The sequence below is a fragment of the Sardina pilchardus genome, chromosome 20, assembly GCF_963854185.1.
Source record: "Sardina pilchardus chromosome 20, fSarPil1.1, whole genome shotgun sequence".
In the NCBI taxonomy this organism is placed as follows: Eukaryota; Metazoa; Chordata; class Actinopteri; order Clupeiformes; family Clupeidae; genus Sardina; species Sardina pilchardus.
The window spans coordinates 18,502,499-18,522,123 of NC_085013.1; the positions used below are offsets into that span (position 1 = coordinate 18,502,499).

The 19,625-nt window shown below is 44.9% G+C and overlaps 1 protein-coding gene across 3 annotated transcripts in view; it reads right to left on the reverse strand.

The window, feature by feature from the left end:
- Positions 1 to 14,292, reverse strand: part of paplna (papilin a, proteoglycan-like sulfated glycoprotein) — a 29,668-nt gene extending 15,376 nt beyond the window's left edge. For 2 of the 3 annotated variants that reach the window (XM_062523282.1, XM_062523281.1), the window contains exons 1-13: positions 14,061 to 14,292; positions 11,590 to 11,652; positions 10,453 to 10,556; positions 7,981 to 8,041; positions 7,664 to 7,766; positions 7,275 to 7,405; positions 5,932 to 6,055; positions 5,430 to 5,510; positions 5,139 to 5,311; positions 4,447 to 4,570; positions 3,900 to 4,026; positions 3,407 to 3,478; positions 533 to 737 (exon numbers count right to left, since the gene is read on the reverse strand). In XM_062523282.1, coding sequence (XP_062379266.1) covers positions 533 to 737; positions 3,407 to 3,478; positions 3,900 to 4,026; positions 4,447 to 4,570; positions 5,139 to 5,311; positions 5,430 to 5,510; positions 5,932 to 6,055; positions 7,275 to 7,405; positions 7,664 to 7,766; positions 7,981 to 8,041; positions 10,453 to 10,556; positions 11,590 to 11,646 — 1,362 coding nt within the window. In that variant the 5' untranslated portion in view covers positions 11,647 to 11,652; positions 14,061 to 14,292. The remainder of the gene's footprint in view (positions 1 to 532; positions 738 to 3,406; positions 3,479 to 3,899; positions 4,027 to 4,446; positions 4,571 to 5,138; positions 5,312 to 5,429; positions 5,511 to 5,931; positions 6,056 to 7,274; positions 7,406 to 7,663; positions 7,767 to 7,980; positions 8,042 to 10,452; positions 10,557 to 11,589; positions 11,653 to 14,060) is intronic. The other variant, XM_062523283.1, reaches the window with a different exon arrangement.
- Positions 14,293 to 19,625: the final 5,333 nt, after the last annotated feature.

Genomic DNA, 19,625 nt, shown 5'->3' on the forward strand with positions numbered 1-19,625 from the left:
ATCCAAGTGTACGGAGTCATTTGAACTGCGCTCAATGATCACGCCTCTTGTGCAGTAGAAATACAGCGCAGACTCCCCAGACTAATGTTCGATCTTAAAAGATTGAGCTTAGTCAGGTGATAGCCAGACTACTGTATGTAAGATGTAAATTTCCATTTTAGTTTGTCTTCCAACGCACTTACAAATGAGCTGAAAAGGGTCCGAGGTCATCTGAGAGCATGAAGTAAAGAGTAACAGTGGTAACAAGGTTAGAGTGAGTGTAAGAGTAACAGTGGTAACAAGGTTAGAGTGAGTGTAAGAGTAACAGTGGTGACAAGGTCAGAGTGAGTGTAAGAGTAACAGCGGTGACAAGGTTAGAGTGAGTGTAAGAGTAACAGCGGTGACAAGGTTAGAGTGAGTGTAAGAGTTATGGCAGTGACAAGGTTAGAGTGAGTTAAAGAGCCAGTTTGGCTTCTGTAAATGAGATTAGCTGTTCAGATGGTGTGGATAAGCCTGGGCTTTGCCCTGCAGGTGAGGAGTGCGTAGTGCGTACCTGGCTCCAGGCCGAGGAGGTGTAGTCCGCACACTGCTGGGCGTTACAGATCTGCTGGCTGACCGGACGCTGGGCGTACGACTCACACTGGGCGTCCTCCACCACGCGGGGGCCAGCGGCATCGTGGGAAATACACTCCACCGAGCGCACCTGAGAACCTCCGCCGCACGTCACCGAGCACTGGTTCCACTCGCCCAGCTTCCAGCTACGCCCGGGGGGTGGAGGGAGGGAAGAGATGGAGGAGGATATTGAGGAAGAGATGAAGAGATAGAGGAAGAGATGGAGGAAAGAGGTGGAGGGAAGAGAGGGAAGGAAGAGATGGAGGAAGAGATAGAGGAAGAGATGAAGATGGAGGAAGAGGTGGAGGAAGAGATGGGGAAGAGATGGAGGAAGAGGTTGAGGAAAAGATGGAGGAAACGATGGAGGAAGAGGTTGAGGAAGAGATGGACGAAGAGATGGAGGAAGAGAGAGGAAGAGATGAAGATGGAGGAAGAGATGGAGGAAAGAGATGGAGGAAGAGGTGGAGGAAGAGATGGAGGAAGATATGGAGGAAGAGGTGGAGGAAGAGGTGGAGGAAGAGATGGAGGAAGTGGTGGAGGAAGTGGTGGAGGAAGAGATGGAGGAAGATATGGAAGTTCGTTATGTGAGCAGCTGAGGGAGGATGGAGAAGCCCAGAGAGGCTGCTGTAACCCCAGACTAAAAGCCCAGAGAGGCTGCTGTAACCCCAGACTAAAAGCCCAGAGAGGCTGCTGTAACCCCAGACTAAAAGCCCAGAGAGGCTGCTGTAACCCCAGACTAAAAGCCCAGAGAGGCTGCTGTAACCACAGACTAAAAGCCACAGCTACCCAGGCTACAGCACCGACCCCTACTGCAGCACTACAAGCAGGGCTACTGCACACAACACAACACAAGAACACTGGTCAGTGCTGCTTCAATACTTGACACCAGTCACTGAAAGATACACTGGGCATCTTGGCAGGACAGTGTTGATTTGGAAGTGTGTATGGGTGTGTGAGTGCATGTGTGTGGATGTGGGTGTGTGTGGGGGCTGCATAAGGTTAACAACTGATTATGCAATGACTAGTGCACAAGGTTTCTAATAGTGGACGCCGGGTAAACACTAGACTGGACCAGACTTCATGGCTGTTGTTTGGGGTTTCTGAGCAACACCACCAAAGGCGAAAACACCCTGGAGAGAGAGAGAGACACAGAGGGGCCCAAGCTTTTTACAGCCAGACTCTTTGCCTGGGCCTCATACAAACAGGCTCTATGCACAGCACACCCAGACACCAGACACGCTAAACATAGCCAAGGCAACCTGTGTGCATGCTAATCCTAGATTTACTCCAGACACCCAGGGACACGGGACAGGGGTCTATATCTACACCCAACGCTTACGGCTACAGAAACCAGACAGCGGCCCAGCTCAAAGATCAAAGGACAGGGAAATGGCCGTGAGTCACGGACTGACCCCTGGTCAAGCAGAGTGGACTAAGACGGACGGACACTGGTATATTATGTCACGAAGGGTCAACTACAGCAGGCCTTGCCCTTATCCACTCTGAGACTCTGAGGTGTGTTAGAGAGCCAGTTTAAGGATGATATAGGCGCTCACAGCTGTCCTGACGCCAGTGTGTGTGTGCCATGTGTACACACATTCCACTCCACTGTCTCTGTGAGAATTTATGAACAGAAACAGCAGTATTTTCTTAAGATGTGTTTTCTGTTCAATCTCATCGGATTAAAGCAATCAGCTCTCTTTCATGCCCTGTAAGACCGTAGAAGGAGCAGATTACAACCCCTGCAGTATCTAGAGGGCTCCGACGGCTCCAGGGCCTAGACAGCAGGGAGTGTTGTTAGTTAGTGCTGTTTTAACATCATCACATGACTTCCGTTCGTCAGATTGCAACGAGGTAAAGAATGTGTCTGTGTATATTAGACTATTTTGCGTACAGCTTGTTTGGCCAGTGAAACTTTGAGGGGTGATTGTAAATGAATGTACATGTATTAAAGGTAGGGTATGGAATTTTTGCAAAATCACTTGAAATCCTATCCCTAACCCACTTAGAGTGCTTTTACGATAATGTATAAAATCATCTACCTTCAGGGATTTGTGGAACTATTACCTACAACCCTTTGGAGGTGAATAAAGAATGTAAAACTAGTTAGCTAAGTAACCTGCTTGGGGAAGTTGATGTGCGCGATTGTATGGAGACTAGAGCTTGTATAGTGCTGTACAGACGCCAGGCTGGCATTTCACTTTATACAGCTCAAGAGTGCCTAGCCTGGCTCGCTCTCGCGCAGCTGAATTCTCGCTCGTGCATGAATGCGCGTCCATGTTCTTCGGAGGGAGGGATTATCAGTTGTGATTTTTCTAAATCTGCCGGCCGTTTTGAGAATTCCATACCCAACCTTTACTAACTCAACCATGGGATGGAGAAAAGACTTGTCTGTGAGCTGGACAGTTGTCATTTCGCTTTTTTTCGTTGGAAAAAAAGCCATTATACACTAATAGACATATACAAGAGAACAAACCCAAACACACATATCTCAGTAAAGAGTTAAATATCTCCCTTTACCGTTAAGAATGAGTCATTCAAGGAGCGTGTTGATGTGCTCTTCCTTAGCATTGCAGGTCATTGCTAGGAAAAGCACACCACCCGTCTCTTAGAGGTACTGAGTGACATGATTCATTGGCTCGACACCAGTTACTGTACTGAAGCCAACGGGAACTTTTTACAAGTTTTAGCCTGAATTAGCCTGAGGAGGCCCATGTCTACATTTGTATACATTTGTGTTTGAGATTGCATTGCGTGGCGGCTTCGCCCTCTCCAGACTGTGTTACCTGAACACATAAACATATACTTGTGTTACCTGAACACATAAACATATACTTGTGGCCTGTCCATTGGTCTCCACATGAGCGGCTCGTACAGATACGCCATCCTTTCAAGATATGGACAGCACAGTAAGAGCAGTTAGACCACCGAGGCTAGTCTCCTTCTCCATTAGATCAACTGCACATTCATAACGTGTGTGTGTGTGTGTGTGTGTGTGTGTGTGTGTGTTTATGTGTGTGTGGATGTGTATTTGTATATGCTTGTGTAAATGTGTGTAATGCCTCAAACATGTTCAGCACATATGGCCTCATAAGACTTGAGAAAACATCCTGTAAACCTTACCGTTACTTAACAGTTACTTAACTGTTACTTACTATACAAGTCTATTAACAAGTCCAATTTCCCATACTCTTTCATTTGGTAGCAATCTAATTATTAGTTGACAACTAATAACATTTTGTAGGACTAGCTTTGCCTCTGATGCAGACAGTGTGTCAGTAGCTTAATGTGCTTGCTGTGTATCTGACCTGCGGACTTGAGGACACTGCTGTGTGTTACAGGTGCGGTTGCTGGCGGGGCGGGGCAGGGCAGCACACAGGTGATCGGAGAACACCTCTGTGTCAATGGCACAGAACACATGACGAGTCTGGAATCCTACAAGAGAGGAGGGGTCAGAACAGCATTTAAAAAACGTTACTGTCAAGCACCGCATTGTAATACCGCCCATCGAAAACAAGGTTTCTACACAGAAGCAGTGCTGCATGAACAATAGTTGAAGAGTTCAGATGCAAAAGCCTCTAAATACCACCTTCGTCAATGATGGTGAGTAAATACTCTCCATACATAGCGTACGTTAATCAAATCTTTTTGTTTCAAAACCCGCTAAACACCACTCTATTCCTGGTCTGAAATATTGATAGGCAAAACCCAATAGGAGCCTGATAAAAAATACTGGTCAGATGGATTAAGAGGGTTTTGCATCTGAACTCTTAAATTTCTTGCTTTTATCAAACAGCACAACACCTCATGCACATGATTAGTGTGGGGTGAACGTAAATGGCCAAATCTCCAGACCTGATCCACAGTCTCTGCTGCAGGGAGACCATGATCCATGGCTCCAGTAATAGCCCTCTCTGGAACGCCCGTGGGGCAGGTAGTACTCGTACTCTACTCCTTGGTTGGGCTCCTGGCTGATTATCTGATGACAAGAGAGATTCATAACAGCAATAACATTAATATTAAATACTAAAGAGGAGATTAATGACACTTGAAACCATTTGAACCTGCTTGTCAAGTTCCCCTTCTGGATCAATAAAGTATCTATCTATCTATCTATCTGTTAAAGCAGCCTCGTCTACATAATGTAGCATAATGTAGCATAATGTAGAACTGCAGTATAAGTAGGCCTATCTATATTTTGACGATCCAGGCTACATTACATTTAGTAGACAATTTTTTGTCCAAAGTGACTTACATACTGTATGTCAACTATTTTACAAGGGATTACATCGTCCCCGGGGCAACTTGGGGTTAAGTACCTTGCTCAAGGGCACAGCGGTGAAAGACAGATATTAAACCGACATTTTTCAAGCTACTGCACGCTAGCCCAGCTCCTTAACCACTACACTACCACCACCCTACCGGCTACTGCACGCTAACCCTGCTCCTTAACCACTACACTAAGACCACCACCACCTTTGCACTAAGAGAGTGGCCCTTTTTTAGAATACACATTGTATTTGAACGGTATCTAATGAAGCTCGAACCTCCACAACAAGGGGCTCAGTGGTGGGTCCACGGCCGATGATGGTCTCAGGGACCACGTCACCCTCGGCTCCTCTCTGATAGTACAGCATGGTGCCAGCGATGGGGGTGGCACGGGAGAACTCGATAACCCAGTGCCCATTCAGGTAGTACTCCCCACGGAGGTTCTTGATAGCTGCATCAGAAGAACAGTTTCAGGTTTAAAAAGGGGCTGTTGGTTCCTTACGTTTGGTGTGACTACAGTAACTCAGACTGCAGGTCTGTTCTTTGGTCTAGAACCCGGTCAGACTCACCCAAGTAGTTACGAGAGGCCACAGTCTCGCGAATGCGAATGGTGGTGGCTCCAGCGGGGATGGTGAACATCCTATTGTAGCCTAGGGGGGAGACACAAGAAATAGAATAGAATAGAATATAATAGACTTTATTGTCATGCCTGCATGAATACTGTCTTTGGTCTGACTGGTAAGAGCAGTATAAAACACACAGGAAACAAAGACACATTAATTGCACACACAAACATATACCCACAGGACTGACACAGCACATCACATGTCCCCCCTCCCTCTAGCCCACACACACACACGTACGCATCAGATACAAGGAAGTTCCAGCCTAGTTGTAGTGCTCTTAGCTACACATCCCCTCTGTCTAGCTTTTCCATTGTTCGTTGACCATGGAAACTGCATTTGGAATAAAAGAGACAAAGAAAGACACCCATGGCTCCACTTTCAGGTCCCGTCCAACCACCCACACATCACATCACAGCACAGCAAACACCTCTGGTCGTCAGCTCACCTGTGGGCAGGTCCCTCTGGGAGAAGGTGTTCCTGACCAGGTAGCAGGACTGCCCGTTGCCCCCGCACTGCAGGCATGGGTCCTCCTGCTGCGTGGACTCCAGGCGGTTATCACAGCCCAGACGCTGCGATGCAGGGGGGGGGGGGGCGGGGTGGAGATATCGATAAATACATAAATATATTCTACTGCTTTTCATTCAACTCATCCTCCACATACACTCAATCTTACTAATGTTACTGTTTCTGCACTACAATGGTACTGTTACCACACTTCATATAGATGTACATAGCGTACATACTGTATCTGTCTATATGGTTCATATTAAATAACCATATTTATTCAGTTCTTCTTATAATATATTAATACACTATACAGTATCTGTTACTTGATAATGTCCCTGCTACTATACACTGCACAGATCTGTAGATGTTGTTCATACTACAGTATTTATAGGCTGCTCTTATAGGGTTACTGCTAATACACGGCACATTATTTATATTTCATTTATATAGATTTATATATTTTCATCTAAAAGATAAAAACTCGTCTTTTTAGAAAAGCCTTTAGCTAAAATACTTTTATCGCTGGTTTCTAACTTGAATTTTAACATGCTAGTTTTAAATTCTTCTATGATGTGTCTTTTATCCTTTTTTTGTGCATTGTAGCACTTTGAGTGTCCTGCACCACCTGACTTTACTTTGTATATCACATTGCACTTGCTTTCTGCTTTTTTGCGCTTCTGGTAAGACTCTAACTGCATTTCGTTGTCTTCGTACCTGTACTCTGCATAATGACCATAAAGTTGAATCTAATTTAATCAAATCTAATCTAAAACGATGGGGTTATGTGAGAGATGAAAGGCGTGGAACAGTGCAGTAAACATCCCTGTTCAGTAGCTGGTCTGGGTCACAGGGAAAACCATTTTCTGCTACAATTGTTCAGCTATGTTGCCCCACGGGTGCACAATTTTGCAGTAAATCAAAACTACAGCCAGCGTTCTAAACTTATACTCATAAACCCATACGGCTTCATAAAACAGTGCTGCGTGTCACAACAGCAGTCTGCTCAGCATCAAAAAGGTAGCAACATAACTGACGTAACCCAATCATGTTTGTAGTGCAGTATCCAGATTGTGCGAACTGTAGCCTAGTTGTCATGAGGCCTTAAGTAAATAAGGGCTTATGGTAATTATGTCTACACTGAGCTTGGGACGCAGGTGTTGATGTCTTTGTGTTATGTGTATTTACGCATGCTTGGGAGGCGTTTGTACAGACATGAAAACATATTTCCCCTGTGGACACTAAAGACTGGCTTTGTCCTGTGCTGTGCTGTGCCTACCTTACCTTACAAACCCCCTCCACACAGATATCTTTCCTGCCAGGGTGGCACTGGGTGCCATCCACTACGGCAGCCCGGTGGCGGTAGAAGAAGTTCTCTCCTCTCGGGATACAGTTCAGCTCACACGGATTATCGGCTTCAAGGGTCAACAACAGTCACAAAGTTCATTCAAATTGTACAGTAGCTCACTGATAGTACAGTATCTTCAAAAGAAAGAATAATATAATATATTATCACATTGCCATTGTGTCTAAAACAGCTTGGGATTAAGTGCCTTGCTCAAGGGCAACGGCAATAAGCAACACTACACTACCAGCGCCCACTTCCTAAAATTTTCCAAAGAAAGTCGGCATGTCCTGAGTTGGGAAGTGCTAGTATGCCAATCCCGCCTCACCTCCATAGTATGGCAGCCACTTGTGATGCTTTCCCTGGAATTCTGCGCCATCAAACTGGGAACACTGCTCCTCTCGGAAGTCTCTCGCGCCCTCCGGGCAATCCTGAAGCCAAGAAAAACACAAAGGTTGGGAAATGACACAGGCGCATCCCGGCAGAACCTCCTATTCATCTTCTCAAAGCGTTGAATCACACAAGAAACCATTAAAAATGTGACTGGTGAAAGCCTGGCTGCGCTGCAGGCAGAGGCATGCTTGTGTGGAGTGTGCTTGTGTGATGCAGCTGGGTAGGGCACAGGGGAGGGGTAGACTAGACTACCTTCACGTTGCACATGCGGTAGGACTTTGCTGGGCCAACACAGTTGCTTCCGCCATCAGTCCTGTGGTTGGGGAGAGCAGAGGGAACATACCGAGTGAGATCACTGTTTATTATTGTGGCATCCGAGGAATGCAGCGTCGGTAATTAAAACACTAGAACAAAATTAGCCTGCGCCAAACCAGACACTTGCGCCACACCCACACACACAACATATACATGCACACAAACACAAACACACACACACACGCGCACACACTGGCATTGGGGTGTGGACTTCTCAGATGTTCTGGGCAAGCTGACAAGATCATCATGTCCCCCCCAGCAAGATATATAAACAAGAGTGTATCAGCTCTGGAGAGTCCTTAGCCTTGTCCACATACGATCCCAGGGAATGGTGAGACATGGAACTTCCAGGCATCTTAAGCAAGGTGTGACTCCTGACTCATCATGAAACCAGACAGGGACACACACACCACACACACACACACACAAACTCTCTCTCTCTCTCTCTCTCTCTCTCACACACACACACACACACACACACACACACACACACACACACACACAATCTGCCCTATTCCTGTGCCTTCACATTACTGTAAACATCCTAGTCTATTGGAGAGTTTGCCTTTGATGGATGACTCAGGGTACTCAGGTAATAGGTAGTGCTCCACCTCACTGAGGCTCCTCCACAGGGCACGGCTCTCTCTCCACATAATGACATCACCTGTCAGGCTCCTCTTCTCTGGCCCTGCTAGCTGCTCAGACATGCCCTGCCTGCAGGGTGCATCTCTGTCCTTAATACACAGCCATATTACATCCTAATGGCCTCCAGCTAACTCCTTCAGATCGTATCTCATAAATGAATGAGTTAAATGATCAAGATGCTGCCGGTTGGGAGGTGAGATGTGGTGGTTGAGTCTTCTGATACTGTAAAGTGATGGATTTACAATAAACCCCTCTGGTTCCGCACAATCTTTGAGGATATTGACAGAACTAAAGGCCTGCACTTGCCTCATTCATGCCAGCCATTAAAGTATGACACACGAGAGAAACTACTGCAAAGAATATTGTACACTCTCCATAGAATATTGAGTGTTCTCTACCACATCAATTTTTTGGACACACGAGAAGTTCAATACAAAAAAAAACTTAAAAAGTACTCAGAGAGTGCAAACCTCCACCAAGCAAACACATAACCGCCTCCTACATCCAGACGGTGATACGGATCACTTAGTTTCTTCCTTGGGTCATTTCAGACCTTCCCTTAAAATTTCATCGAAATCCATCCATAGCTTTTTTTAGTTATCTTGCGAGTAAACAGACAGACAAACAAACAAACCCCGATGAAAACATGAGCTCCTTGGCGAAGGTAAGAGCAGCCACATGAGCTGCACAGCTGAGTAGTGGACAGAGATAAGAGATAAGAATGCTGGGAAATATCGGAGTCTCCCATCCCTACTATCTATCATGAGGACATTGTTTGAGTCTGCTGTGAGAGTCCACATTCTTGCTTGCACAAATATTCCCATATTAGCCAAATCTCCCCACAAGGGAATGTGGTGTCCTGCGGTGGACAGTGGACAGTCTGGACACCCACGGACCCAAAGACTACAGACTGACTAGACTGGACTGTAACAAAAATGGGCTTCTCCATGTGTGATTCCATGGGATTCTCATCTCCTGCACAGTTCAAATGGAGAGGTACAAGAGACAACATGCAGGCTAGATCCCAGCCCCAAGATTTATTGCTCCAGGTTTTCCCTGAGAGTGTAGACGAGGATATTTTACTGGCACATTCTCACACACATACTGTAAGCACTTTGACACTGAAAAGGATAACAGATCTTGATAGATTGATTCACCGTGTGATTCATCTCACTGTGTGCTGTGTGTGTTCACTAATTCGATTAAATTGGGTTAAATGCAGAGAAACTAATTTCCCTCACGGGATCAAAAAAAGTATATATTCATTAGATATAGAGAATAGACCAACTAAAAAAAGACTGCAAGGTTGTGAAGAATAAAATACAGTATCTTCAGTGCCTCCACAATTTCAATTAATTTAGCCTGCACATTGTGGAATGCATTGACTGTCTCATACCGACCACATGTAACTGGCTATTTATGATTAATCTGTGACTTGTCATGCACAAAAGATGGAAAGTAATTGTCTGTGACCAAGAGACTAAGTGACTCATGGAATTAGGCCTGTGGCATGCTATTTTCATGACCACAGTATTATTGTGTGTGGGTTCCTCCTTCACTGTAAAATGCTTTGGGTGCCTTCCTTGATATAGTGCTTTAGAAATTCCTTGAATTTCCCTTTGGGGATCAATAAAGTATCTATCTATCTGTCTATCTATCTATCTATCTATCTATCTGTCTATCTAAATGGAAGTTGTTGTTATTGTGTTGTTATTACTGTGCTGTTTGTTGTGTTTATTGTATTGTTTTGTTGTTGTTGTTTACCTCTGCGTGATGCACTTCCTCGTCCTCACCATGATGCCACCTCCACAGGTGCGGCTGCATGCCCCAAAAGTTGCCCATTCTCCCCAGTAATCTCCGCTGGGGGTCTGTGATGAGACACAAACATCACACTTAGACACACATCACCTTCCTATCACCTCATACCATGACTGGCGATCAGGTAAGGGATAATGGACGACAAGGCATTTGGAGATCAGAAGATAATGCTCATTAGAGTTGGCAATGCAGCCATGGCACGAAACAGAGTGGCCGTTACACCTGGAAGTGAACGCCATGGAGTTCATTATCCAACTATTGCCACACTTGCATTGTGTTAATTTACCCACCTTTACCTATAAATATACACATATACAGTATACATATACTGTATATGTGCATCTCCTGAGGAATGAATATGATTATGTGCACACCATGCACTGGAGTCTGGAGTCTTTCGGTTTCATCCCTCTGAATGGGAGTGCCTGACTGGACTGGATCATTCTGGTCTGCCAGATTTATATTGCCCTGCCATTACCCATGCACTGAACATCCTAGGTATGTTACAGCTTTCATAACTCGTATCTAATAGCACATATCTTCTACAGATTTAATACGCCTAATGTATGAAATGGTATGTGAGCCCAGTAAAATGCTGCCAAAGGCTGTTCTGTTTTGTTTTTGATGGTAAACAGGCTTGGCTGTTGAGGGAACTGTGAGAAATCCCTATAGCACTAGGAATTAAACACCTCTCCTGTGCATGTCTGAAAAAAATAACATACCAGTACATGGCACTGGACTATCAAATGCAAACAACCACCTGTTGGGCTTGTAAATATTTGACTACAAGCAGCCATGTGTCATGTTAGCTCACTTAGGGTGATAAACCACCACAGCCATGCACATGTGAAAATCAAGTGGCGGGTTTGCGGGGGTGACCAATGATGCCATGATGGATTGCTTTTACGGGAGCAGGCTTGGGAAAAAATACAGCGATCCCAGCGGATATTATGTCTGACCTCTGCACTCTTGCCTTGCCTGCAGATTGGCACCCTGCTGAGATGCCATGTGAGAGTTGGAGGTGGAGGTGGAGGTGGAGGTGGTGTGACGGTTATGAGAGAGGGGAATCTAGGGGGAACTCACCAGAAGAACTGGAGTAAGGAACAGCTGCAGAGCAGCCAGAGCTAACAGCATCTTCATGGCTCACTGTTGAAGAGAGAACAACACATTTACAATCTAGAATATGCTCCTTTAAAGTCCCTGTAAATCAAAATCAGAAATTTGTTTGGAAATAAACGTGCACAGGTAAAAAAAAAAATAGTGAAAGGCATAGTCGGAACACAACACGTATAATTTAGCCTGTAGGCTACTGACCATACAACTGGTCTGATTTCTATTAATTTATTATTATTAAATAGTTTATTACATTATTATTATTATTACTATTGTATTCAAATGTATGCCCTGGTCACGAACAGCTCTAGATCAAAGACACAGGCGACACAAAGATCTGGCAACAGGCGTGGAACAGATTGACCGGAAATGCAGAGAGCCGCGACAAAATGTCTTCCTAATTGCTTAATTGAGATCAAATATTTACAAGTGTGCACTCTGTGTGAACCAGATGGAGCTGTTTGTTTTCGCTAGCTGGCTACTATCAGAGCGAGCAGGAGGGGGTTTTCCGAGAGAGATGTGAAGGAGGGCCACTGCCAAGACCCCTGTGACCTTCAGGCCGACTGACGCCCACATGGTCCTGCTGGGATGTGCAGGGTGTGAACCAGCACAGGGCTGTGCCAAGGAGCCTGGGGTACCAAACATCTCAGTGCCGGGGTGATCTGACTGCTGGTAATTGGACCAACTTGAAGCTTGTTATCAGTGTCAGTGGCTCCAGCAGGGTCTCTAGGGCCATTGTGTGCTCTCTCTCTCTCTCTCTCTCTCGCCCCCATTAGCAGAACCAGGGGTCGGGTCCTAATGCTGTGATGCAACTGGGATGGCAAAAGCCCTCCACCGCATACACTCGTGCCCATATAGGAACTCTCTCTTTCTCTCTCTCTCACACACACACACACACACACACACACATACACAAACACAAACACACACATGCACAGGCACAGGCACAGGCACACGCACAAACATGCACACACACACACACACACACACACACACACTCACACACACGCACAGCTAGAGTTAACAGAGGCAAACGGGTGAGAAGCAGGGCTCAACAATAGATCTGTGTTGCAAGGTATTGATTTTGCCTTCAGAAAACAACACCATGTCTACAGACAGACTCAAAGCATATATCTGTGACAGATGTTTCTCATATTCTCAAATCAAAATACGGGGCCCTGGAGGTGTCATTATGAGATATGCTTTATATACAGAGAGAATGTTTTACTAAAACTCATTTCACCAAGATGCTCGTGTGACTAAATCATGGGCTCACTCTCTTAAATCATGTGCTTGTTTTAATTCAATCGTGCATTCATTTTAGGGTTTAATTCCCATGCTTTATTCACAGAAACTGGACCAGCTTGCTGTACACACACAAAGTTCCCCTTGGTCATTAAATCTCAATCCCCATTTCAACCTTTCTTAGATCAACATAACTCCACTAAACTATCATTGCCCTTGGTTATTCTAGTTAGACTCAAACACTACTGACCCAAATAGATTGACATCAGAACAAAATTCCAAGTAGCAACGGCAGGGAAGCAATAACAACAGGTGAGACAGACAGGATGAGACTTGGAATGTCTGAATGAGAAATATACCTTTGGAGAGGCTTAGTTAACTTGAACATGGCTTTGTAGCTTTATGCATGCAGATTGCAGAATATGACTTGTGTTACATAAACATAGGTCTCCCTTTCAAAGAGCAGCAGCAGTATATTCCATGCATGAACCAAAAAGTGCTTTTTAGTGTGTGTGTGTGTGTGTGTGTGTGTGTGTGTGTGTGTGTGTGTGTGTGTGTGTGTGTGTGTGTGTGTGTGTTGAAGGGATTTCTAGGACTTTACACTGACCATGTTTAATTCTATTCGAATTGATAGCCACTTTATTTGTCGATATCAATCATGGAGGCATGGTTAAAACTGGCATACAGGTGATATTCTGCACATTTCAAATGAAAAGTCAAGTTGCTATTTGGTGTTTAACAGCTACAGAGACAAAAGCCCATTAAACAAGATCCCATGGACAAGATTCAATCTGAGGTCTGTTCAGTAAATCAGGCGCAGTGCGCTTACATTGATCAGATTGAACATGCCTTCCATATGCATTACACCTGAGAGACGCCGTCACATCATAATTAACTTCCATTTGTCTGCATTGTTGTTTCTGTCTGATTTGTTGTTTCTGTCTAACAAGAAGGCTACGTTAGCCTAACCTGCGACAAAATAGCCATAGTTTATGTTACAACTATTCACAAACATCACTGAACAAGTATAGGCTATGGTCCGCTTTGCTGTTTAAAACTTGGGGTTAAAAGTAGATCTCAATGTATCCATTTAAAACGTTGTAGGTCTATAGACAAATCAAAACTCATAAAACTATATCAAAACTCAAGTTCAGGAGGGGAAAGGCTGATAAATACTAGCCGCTAAACAAACTTACCAGCGTTCAGAGCTGTTCTTTCTCTTTCCCTGTACACCTGGTCCGTAGTGCGCACTTGAGGCAGTTGGTCACGCTTTTGTAAGGTGGATCGTCTCTCGGCAAACAACAGATAGGACTCCCTTTCAGTGAAATCGTCTGAACAGTCAGATGGCCGTTCACTTCTGACAAGCAAGGGTCGATGTCAAGTCGATTTTCTCTCCCACGCCTCCACAGAAAAATGAGATGGGTAGGAGACAACGTGTAGTGTTGAGCCTGCTCTGCGTAAGTCGACAAATCACTGCGTCCCAACGCAATTATACTGTGGCGATGACTAAAACGTGGACACATTTTCGAGAGGCTATAATTTCAGTCTGTAAAAATAACTGTTAAATATAGCCGCAAGCGGCGATGGCGGGCCCGAGCACCTGCGGTGCGGAGACCTGTGACATTTCGGAATCTAACAAATCAACATGTGCGTGTTGGTGGGCATGTGCATGAGCAACACACATGCCCATTAAATTTGGTCAATTTTCCTGAATGTATGTGTCAACCACAACAGACAACACGCTAGGTGGCGCTATAGAGTCCCTAAGCCACACCCCAGGCCAGAGCTCTATCTCTGACTATCGATATCAATAACGCACAAGCCCACCAAATTTGGTTCATTTTCGTGAATGTGTGTGTCAACCACAACAGACAATGCACTAGGTGGCGTTATACAGTCCCTAAGACACCCTTGGCCAGAGCGCTGTCTCTGAATAGCTATAGCAATAACACACAAGCCCACCAATTTTGGTTCATTTTCGTGAATGTATGTGTCAACCACAACAGACAATGCGCTAGGTGGCGCTCTAGAGTCCCTAAGCCACACTCTAAGCCAGAGCTCTGTCTCTGACTAGTGGTAGCAATAACACACAAGCCCACTAAATTTGGTTCATTTTCATGAATATATGAGTCAACCACAGTACACAACGCGCTACGTGGCACTATAGAGCCCCTAAGCCACACCCTAGGCCAGAGCTCTATCTCTGTATCCATATTTGTAGTTCAAATTTGAGATGATAACCAGTGTGTTGATATGGTGTACTGTAAATCATGCATCTGTAAGGCTTACATCAATATCTTTGCTTCAGATCATTGAATTCATAAAACCTGTTGCTGTTTTTAATGTGTGTGTGTGTGTGTCTTGATGTAAACAAAACGTAACTAAGTCATGATTGTTTGACTTTTCTGTATTCTGGTTATTACATGCTATTCCAACCAAGCATTTTTGTGAGGATAAGAACCACTTTAGTGGTGGACTGGTCGGGGATTGAACCGGCAACCCTCCAGTCACAAGCCCCAAGCCCTAACCAGTAGGCCACGGCTGCCTCAAGGGTGTGTAAGGGTGTGTGTGTGTGTGTGTGTGTGTGTGTGTGTGTGTGTGTGTGTGTGTGTGTGTGTGTGTGTGTGTGTGTGTGTGTGTGTGTGTGTGTGTGTGTGTGTGTGTGTGTGTGTGTGTGTGTGTGTGTGTGTGTGTGTGTGTGTGTGTGTGTGTGTGTGTGTGTGTGTGTGTGTGTGTGTCTGTGTGTGTGTGTGTGTCTGTGTGTGTGTGTGTTTGTGTGTGTCTGTGTGTCTGTGTGTCTGTGTCTGTGTCTGTGTCTGAGTCTCTGTGTGGAAAGCGGGGGAGGTTAGAGAGACATCCAGCTGGGAGAGAGGGGAGGGGTGGGAAGAACTGTGGGGGGAGGGAAACAGACTAGAGTGGGTGAGCCACAGTGAGGGAGCAAGACCATGCGCGGCTAGGAACAGAGACCTATAAAAACCTAATAAACCTAAATATCTCACTTTCTGTTAACATGGTTGAAATCAAAATTGCAGCATAGGTTGATATGATTATAATTATTCATCAACTCGCTTCAAAATATTTTAGCTAAAACTGTGTCCACCACAATCATTAATGTGCTTTTAAAAAACACAAACAACACCAAATTCAAAACTTTGTATATGACTGTCACTACAAACACACTAACTAATACTCCATCAAATTTCATCCAAATTAGTCACTGTTTTCTGCCTATAACACCAACTTTTTGTTTCTTTTATAAGACACCTAGATTCAAACCTTCGCCATTTCAATATACTTTTGAAATTCAAAAATCTGGTCGCAATTCCTCTCAGGCAACCCCTCAAGATCATTTTAGTGCTTAAATGACATAATTTCGATAAACCGTCTAGGAGAAGTATTTCAAAATACATGATGTGCAAAAATCAGACAATCTCACATAATTCAAATTCTTCTAAGATTCACTATATAGTTTAAATGTAAAACTTGTTCAGAATAATACAACACACATGTCCACCAAATTTGGTTCATTTCCGTGAATGTATGCGTCAACCACAGTAGACGGCGCGCTAGGTGGCGCTATACAGTCCCTGAGCCACACCCTAGGCCAAACCTTTGTCTCTGAGTACAGTTAACAATTCCACATCTAGATGCCAAATTACAAGAGTTTTAGTGCATGTCAAGTTGGTGAAAAAGGGCGAAAAAGTTAAGAGTAAGAGGAATAGAAGTATAATAATAATAATAATAATAATAATAATCTGAGCAAAAACAATAGGGCCTTGCACCTACGGTGCAGCCACTTTCAGTGGCCGCACCTCGGTGCTCGGGCCCTAATGAACGTGTCTGTTTGTGAGTGAGTGTCTACGGGGTGCGCACAAGATTTTCAATTTGTCGCCTTTTCCCTCGGTTGTAACGTCAGTAATTAAAAACAATATATGTAGGCTAGTAATGAGAGGCTGATGAGATATGGGAGTTCACCATATGTTTTAAGGAAGATTTAGATGATACTTATTACAAACTAAGGGGTTTCTGGAAATAGGACCCTCAATTACAAATGATCGCAGGGGTTATAGTATCAACCATTCAGGGCAGGCAGTGTTCGCATTAGATCAACTAATAAGTGGAAACATCACGGATTCATTTAAATCTGCCGGAAGATTAACATTCACGACACCAAACGTCACACCTTTGCCAGTATAGGCTAGGCCTATATAATTTTTTTAAAGTTTTAAAACAGTATATTTCTATAGCCTACTTGAAACATTTGCGGTTGGTCATTATTAGGCCTAAAAGACACTCCCATAAAAAAAAGCACACAAACACACCTACATACTTTCCCCCCCTGGGAAACCTCAAGAGCCAGATTGGCTACTATGTCGAGGAAAACACCACTATATTTTGTTACCCAAACCGACTTCTTTTCCTTTTCCTTCTCATGAGGTGGAGTTTAAGGGAACAAAATGGCCCCACCAAAAAGCAGCTCTTTCAGAATAAAAAACCAAAACTGCAATTATGGGCCGCCAATTATAATGACAGCGGATGAATGCAGCATTTCGTTTGGCTGCATGTAACCATCTCGGCTACAGTAAAATCATCGCATTGCTGTTCAGTTCGCTGTCAGGGGTCTGCAGCCATTTCCATTTGTGTTCACCGTTCATATCTCAGCAGTGCGGTTCCTACACGCACATCACGGGTGAGAATAAAGGGAAAACAGGATGTTGTTATAACTCAAGTTGGCAACCAATAACCCCTCTTACTGCGTGAATTCTTTGAAAGGATATGTTTACTTCTTGTTGGGCCACACTGAGATTTTTTCATTTTACAGAATGTAAAGGTGAAGTTCATCTGACAGGACATTATCAGTGTTCTTATACATGTGTGGTAAGTTGTAACAGACAATGTAGAAGTCTTGATGTCAGGGCCGGCTCTAGGCAAGGGCCAGGGGGGGCTAAGCCCACCCAAGCAATTTGTTGTGCCCACCCAAACATAGTCAAGAATTTACTCTTTTTTTTGGAGGGTGGTCAGCCCATAGACAGGTTTTTCAGTTGGGCATCTGCAGCCTCAAACCCAGCTTGGATGATGAGTTGGTGTGGAGTGTAATAGGTAGCTGGTGCATATCTGTACAGTATGTACAGTATGTTTGGTAAACCACCCGCCTGATGCCTGAAAGGAAAACTCCAGCCATTTTCTCGAAGTCATTGAGTGCTACACTCTGGGGGCATGATTTTAAAGATAGGTAGTACTAATTGTTTTGAATGTTTGTGTTTATGTCCATTTTGATCCAATTTGACCGCTCTGCTATGTTCCCCACGCCAAATTTCTACCAGCCCACCCAGACAGACTAGAACCGGCCCTGCTTACTGTAAGAAAATACACAGATCTAAAGATTCACAATGAATGCAGAGGGCATTTCTTCCAGAGGTCAGGTTTTCCAAATCCGAGCTGTCAGAATGTCTTCATGTGGGACTGGGCTCTTTTCATCATCAGCCAGGGATGACTCTCAAGTCAACAAAACTGTGGTACTCCTTTCGTGAAAGCTCATCAGTAAAGTCTTCACAGTAAAGGTCATATTGACATACAGATGTGAGTAATCCAATAAGAATAAGAAATCCTTGTTAGAACGATAAGGGCGATCCCTTATTTCGCTCGGTTCCTCCTCTAGTGTTCTATACATTCATGATGTCCACAGGGACCTCTCAGGGCCCCCTATCCAGCTATAAACCACATTTTCCACATCCGTCTGTGAAAGAGTAAACCTCCAATTTTGGGACCTCACTCATTACAGTCTACCAAAGCTTTAAAAAGAAAACTGAACGGGTGCATTTAAACTTTAACTTGGGAGTGATTCCTCTTTACACTGGTCTCCTCCTGCGTCAGAAATGTACACAGACATACAGTACGTACACAGTATGTACAGAAGATATATATACACACATCACAAACACAACCCTTCCATGTCGGCATACCACCCTGCTTGTTTGCCTTAAACCAGTCTACCAAAAAATTATTTTTTTTTTACCTCCTTCCCCACACTTTTTGCACTTTGAAAAAAAACAAAAAAAACACTCTCCCTCCTGTTTGGTGACATCAAGAGTCTGATATGTTCATTAGGATCTTCTCTTCTCCGACCTCCTCCTCCTCCTCCCCGTCAACACCATCCACTCTCCCCATCCTCCTCCTGGGCCCTCCTCAGAGCTGCCGGCTAAGCTTCTGGGCTTGTCTCTCCTTGGAGTCGAAGGCGAACTTGGTCTCCTGCAGCTGCTCTATGATCTCCTTGGCCTCCTTCATGTCCGTGGCCAGCTGCTCGTACTTGTGCGCCAGCTCCTGGTTCTCCCGGCGCAGCTCCACCACCAGCTGGCTCAGCTCCTCGCTCTGCCGGCTGCAGTGAAGCTTCAGCTGCTCCATCTCCGCCAGCGTGGCCTCCATGCGCTTGACCAGGCCCTCCAGCTTCTCCTTGGACATGTCCGAGCTGTTGCTGTGACGACGCGCCTTTTGGGACGAAATGGTGGCGGTGAGGTGGACGAGAGTAACTCCGGGCGGCGGGCAGTCAGACAAACGGGCAGAGAGCAAAGTGAGTGGACTGCGTCTCCCTCGGTGTTCGATCAGCGAAGAGTCTAATCCCAGGGTGCTCTGCTCCGCGTGCCTCACATGCGACGGCCCCCACTGCTTCCTCCGACGAGCGCGCGTTTATTCTGAGTAATCTCCTTAGTGCAGCTATCCTGGGCACTGCTGCGTATGGACCGCTGCTCCACTCGTCTGAGCTG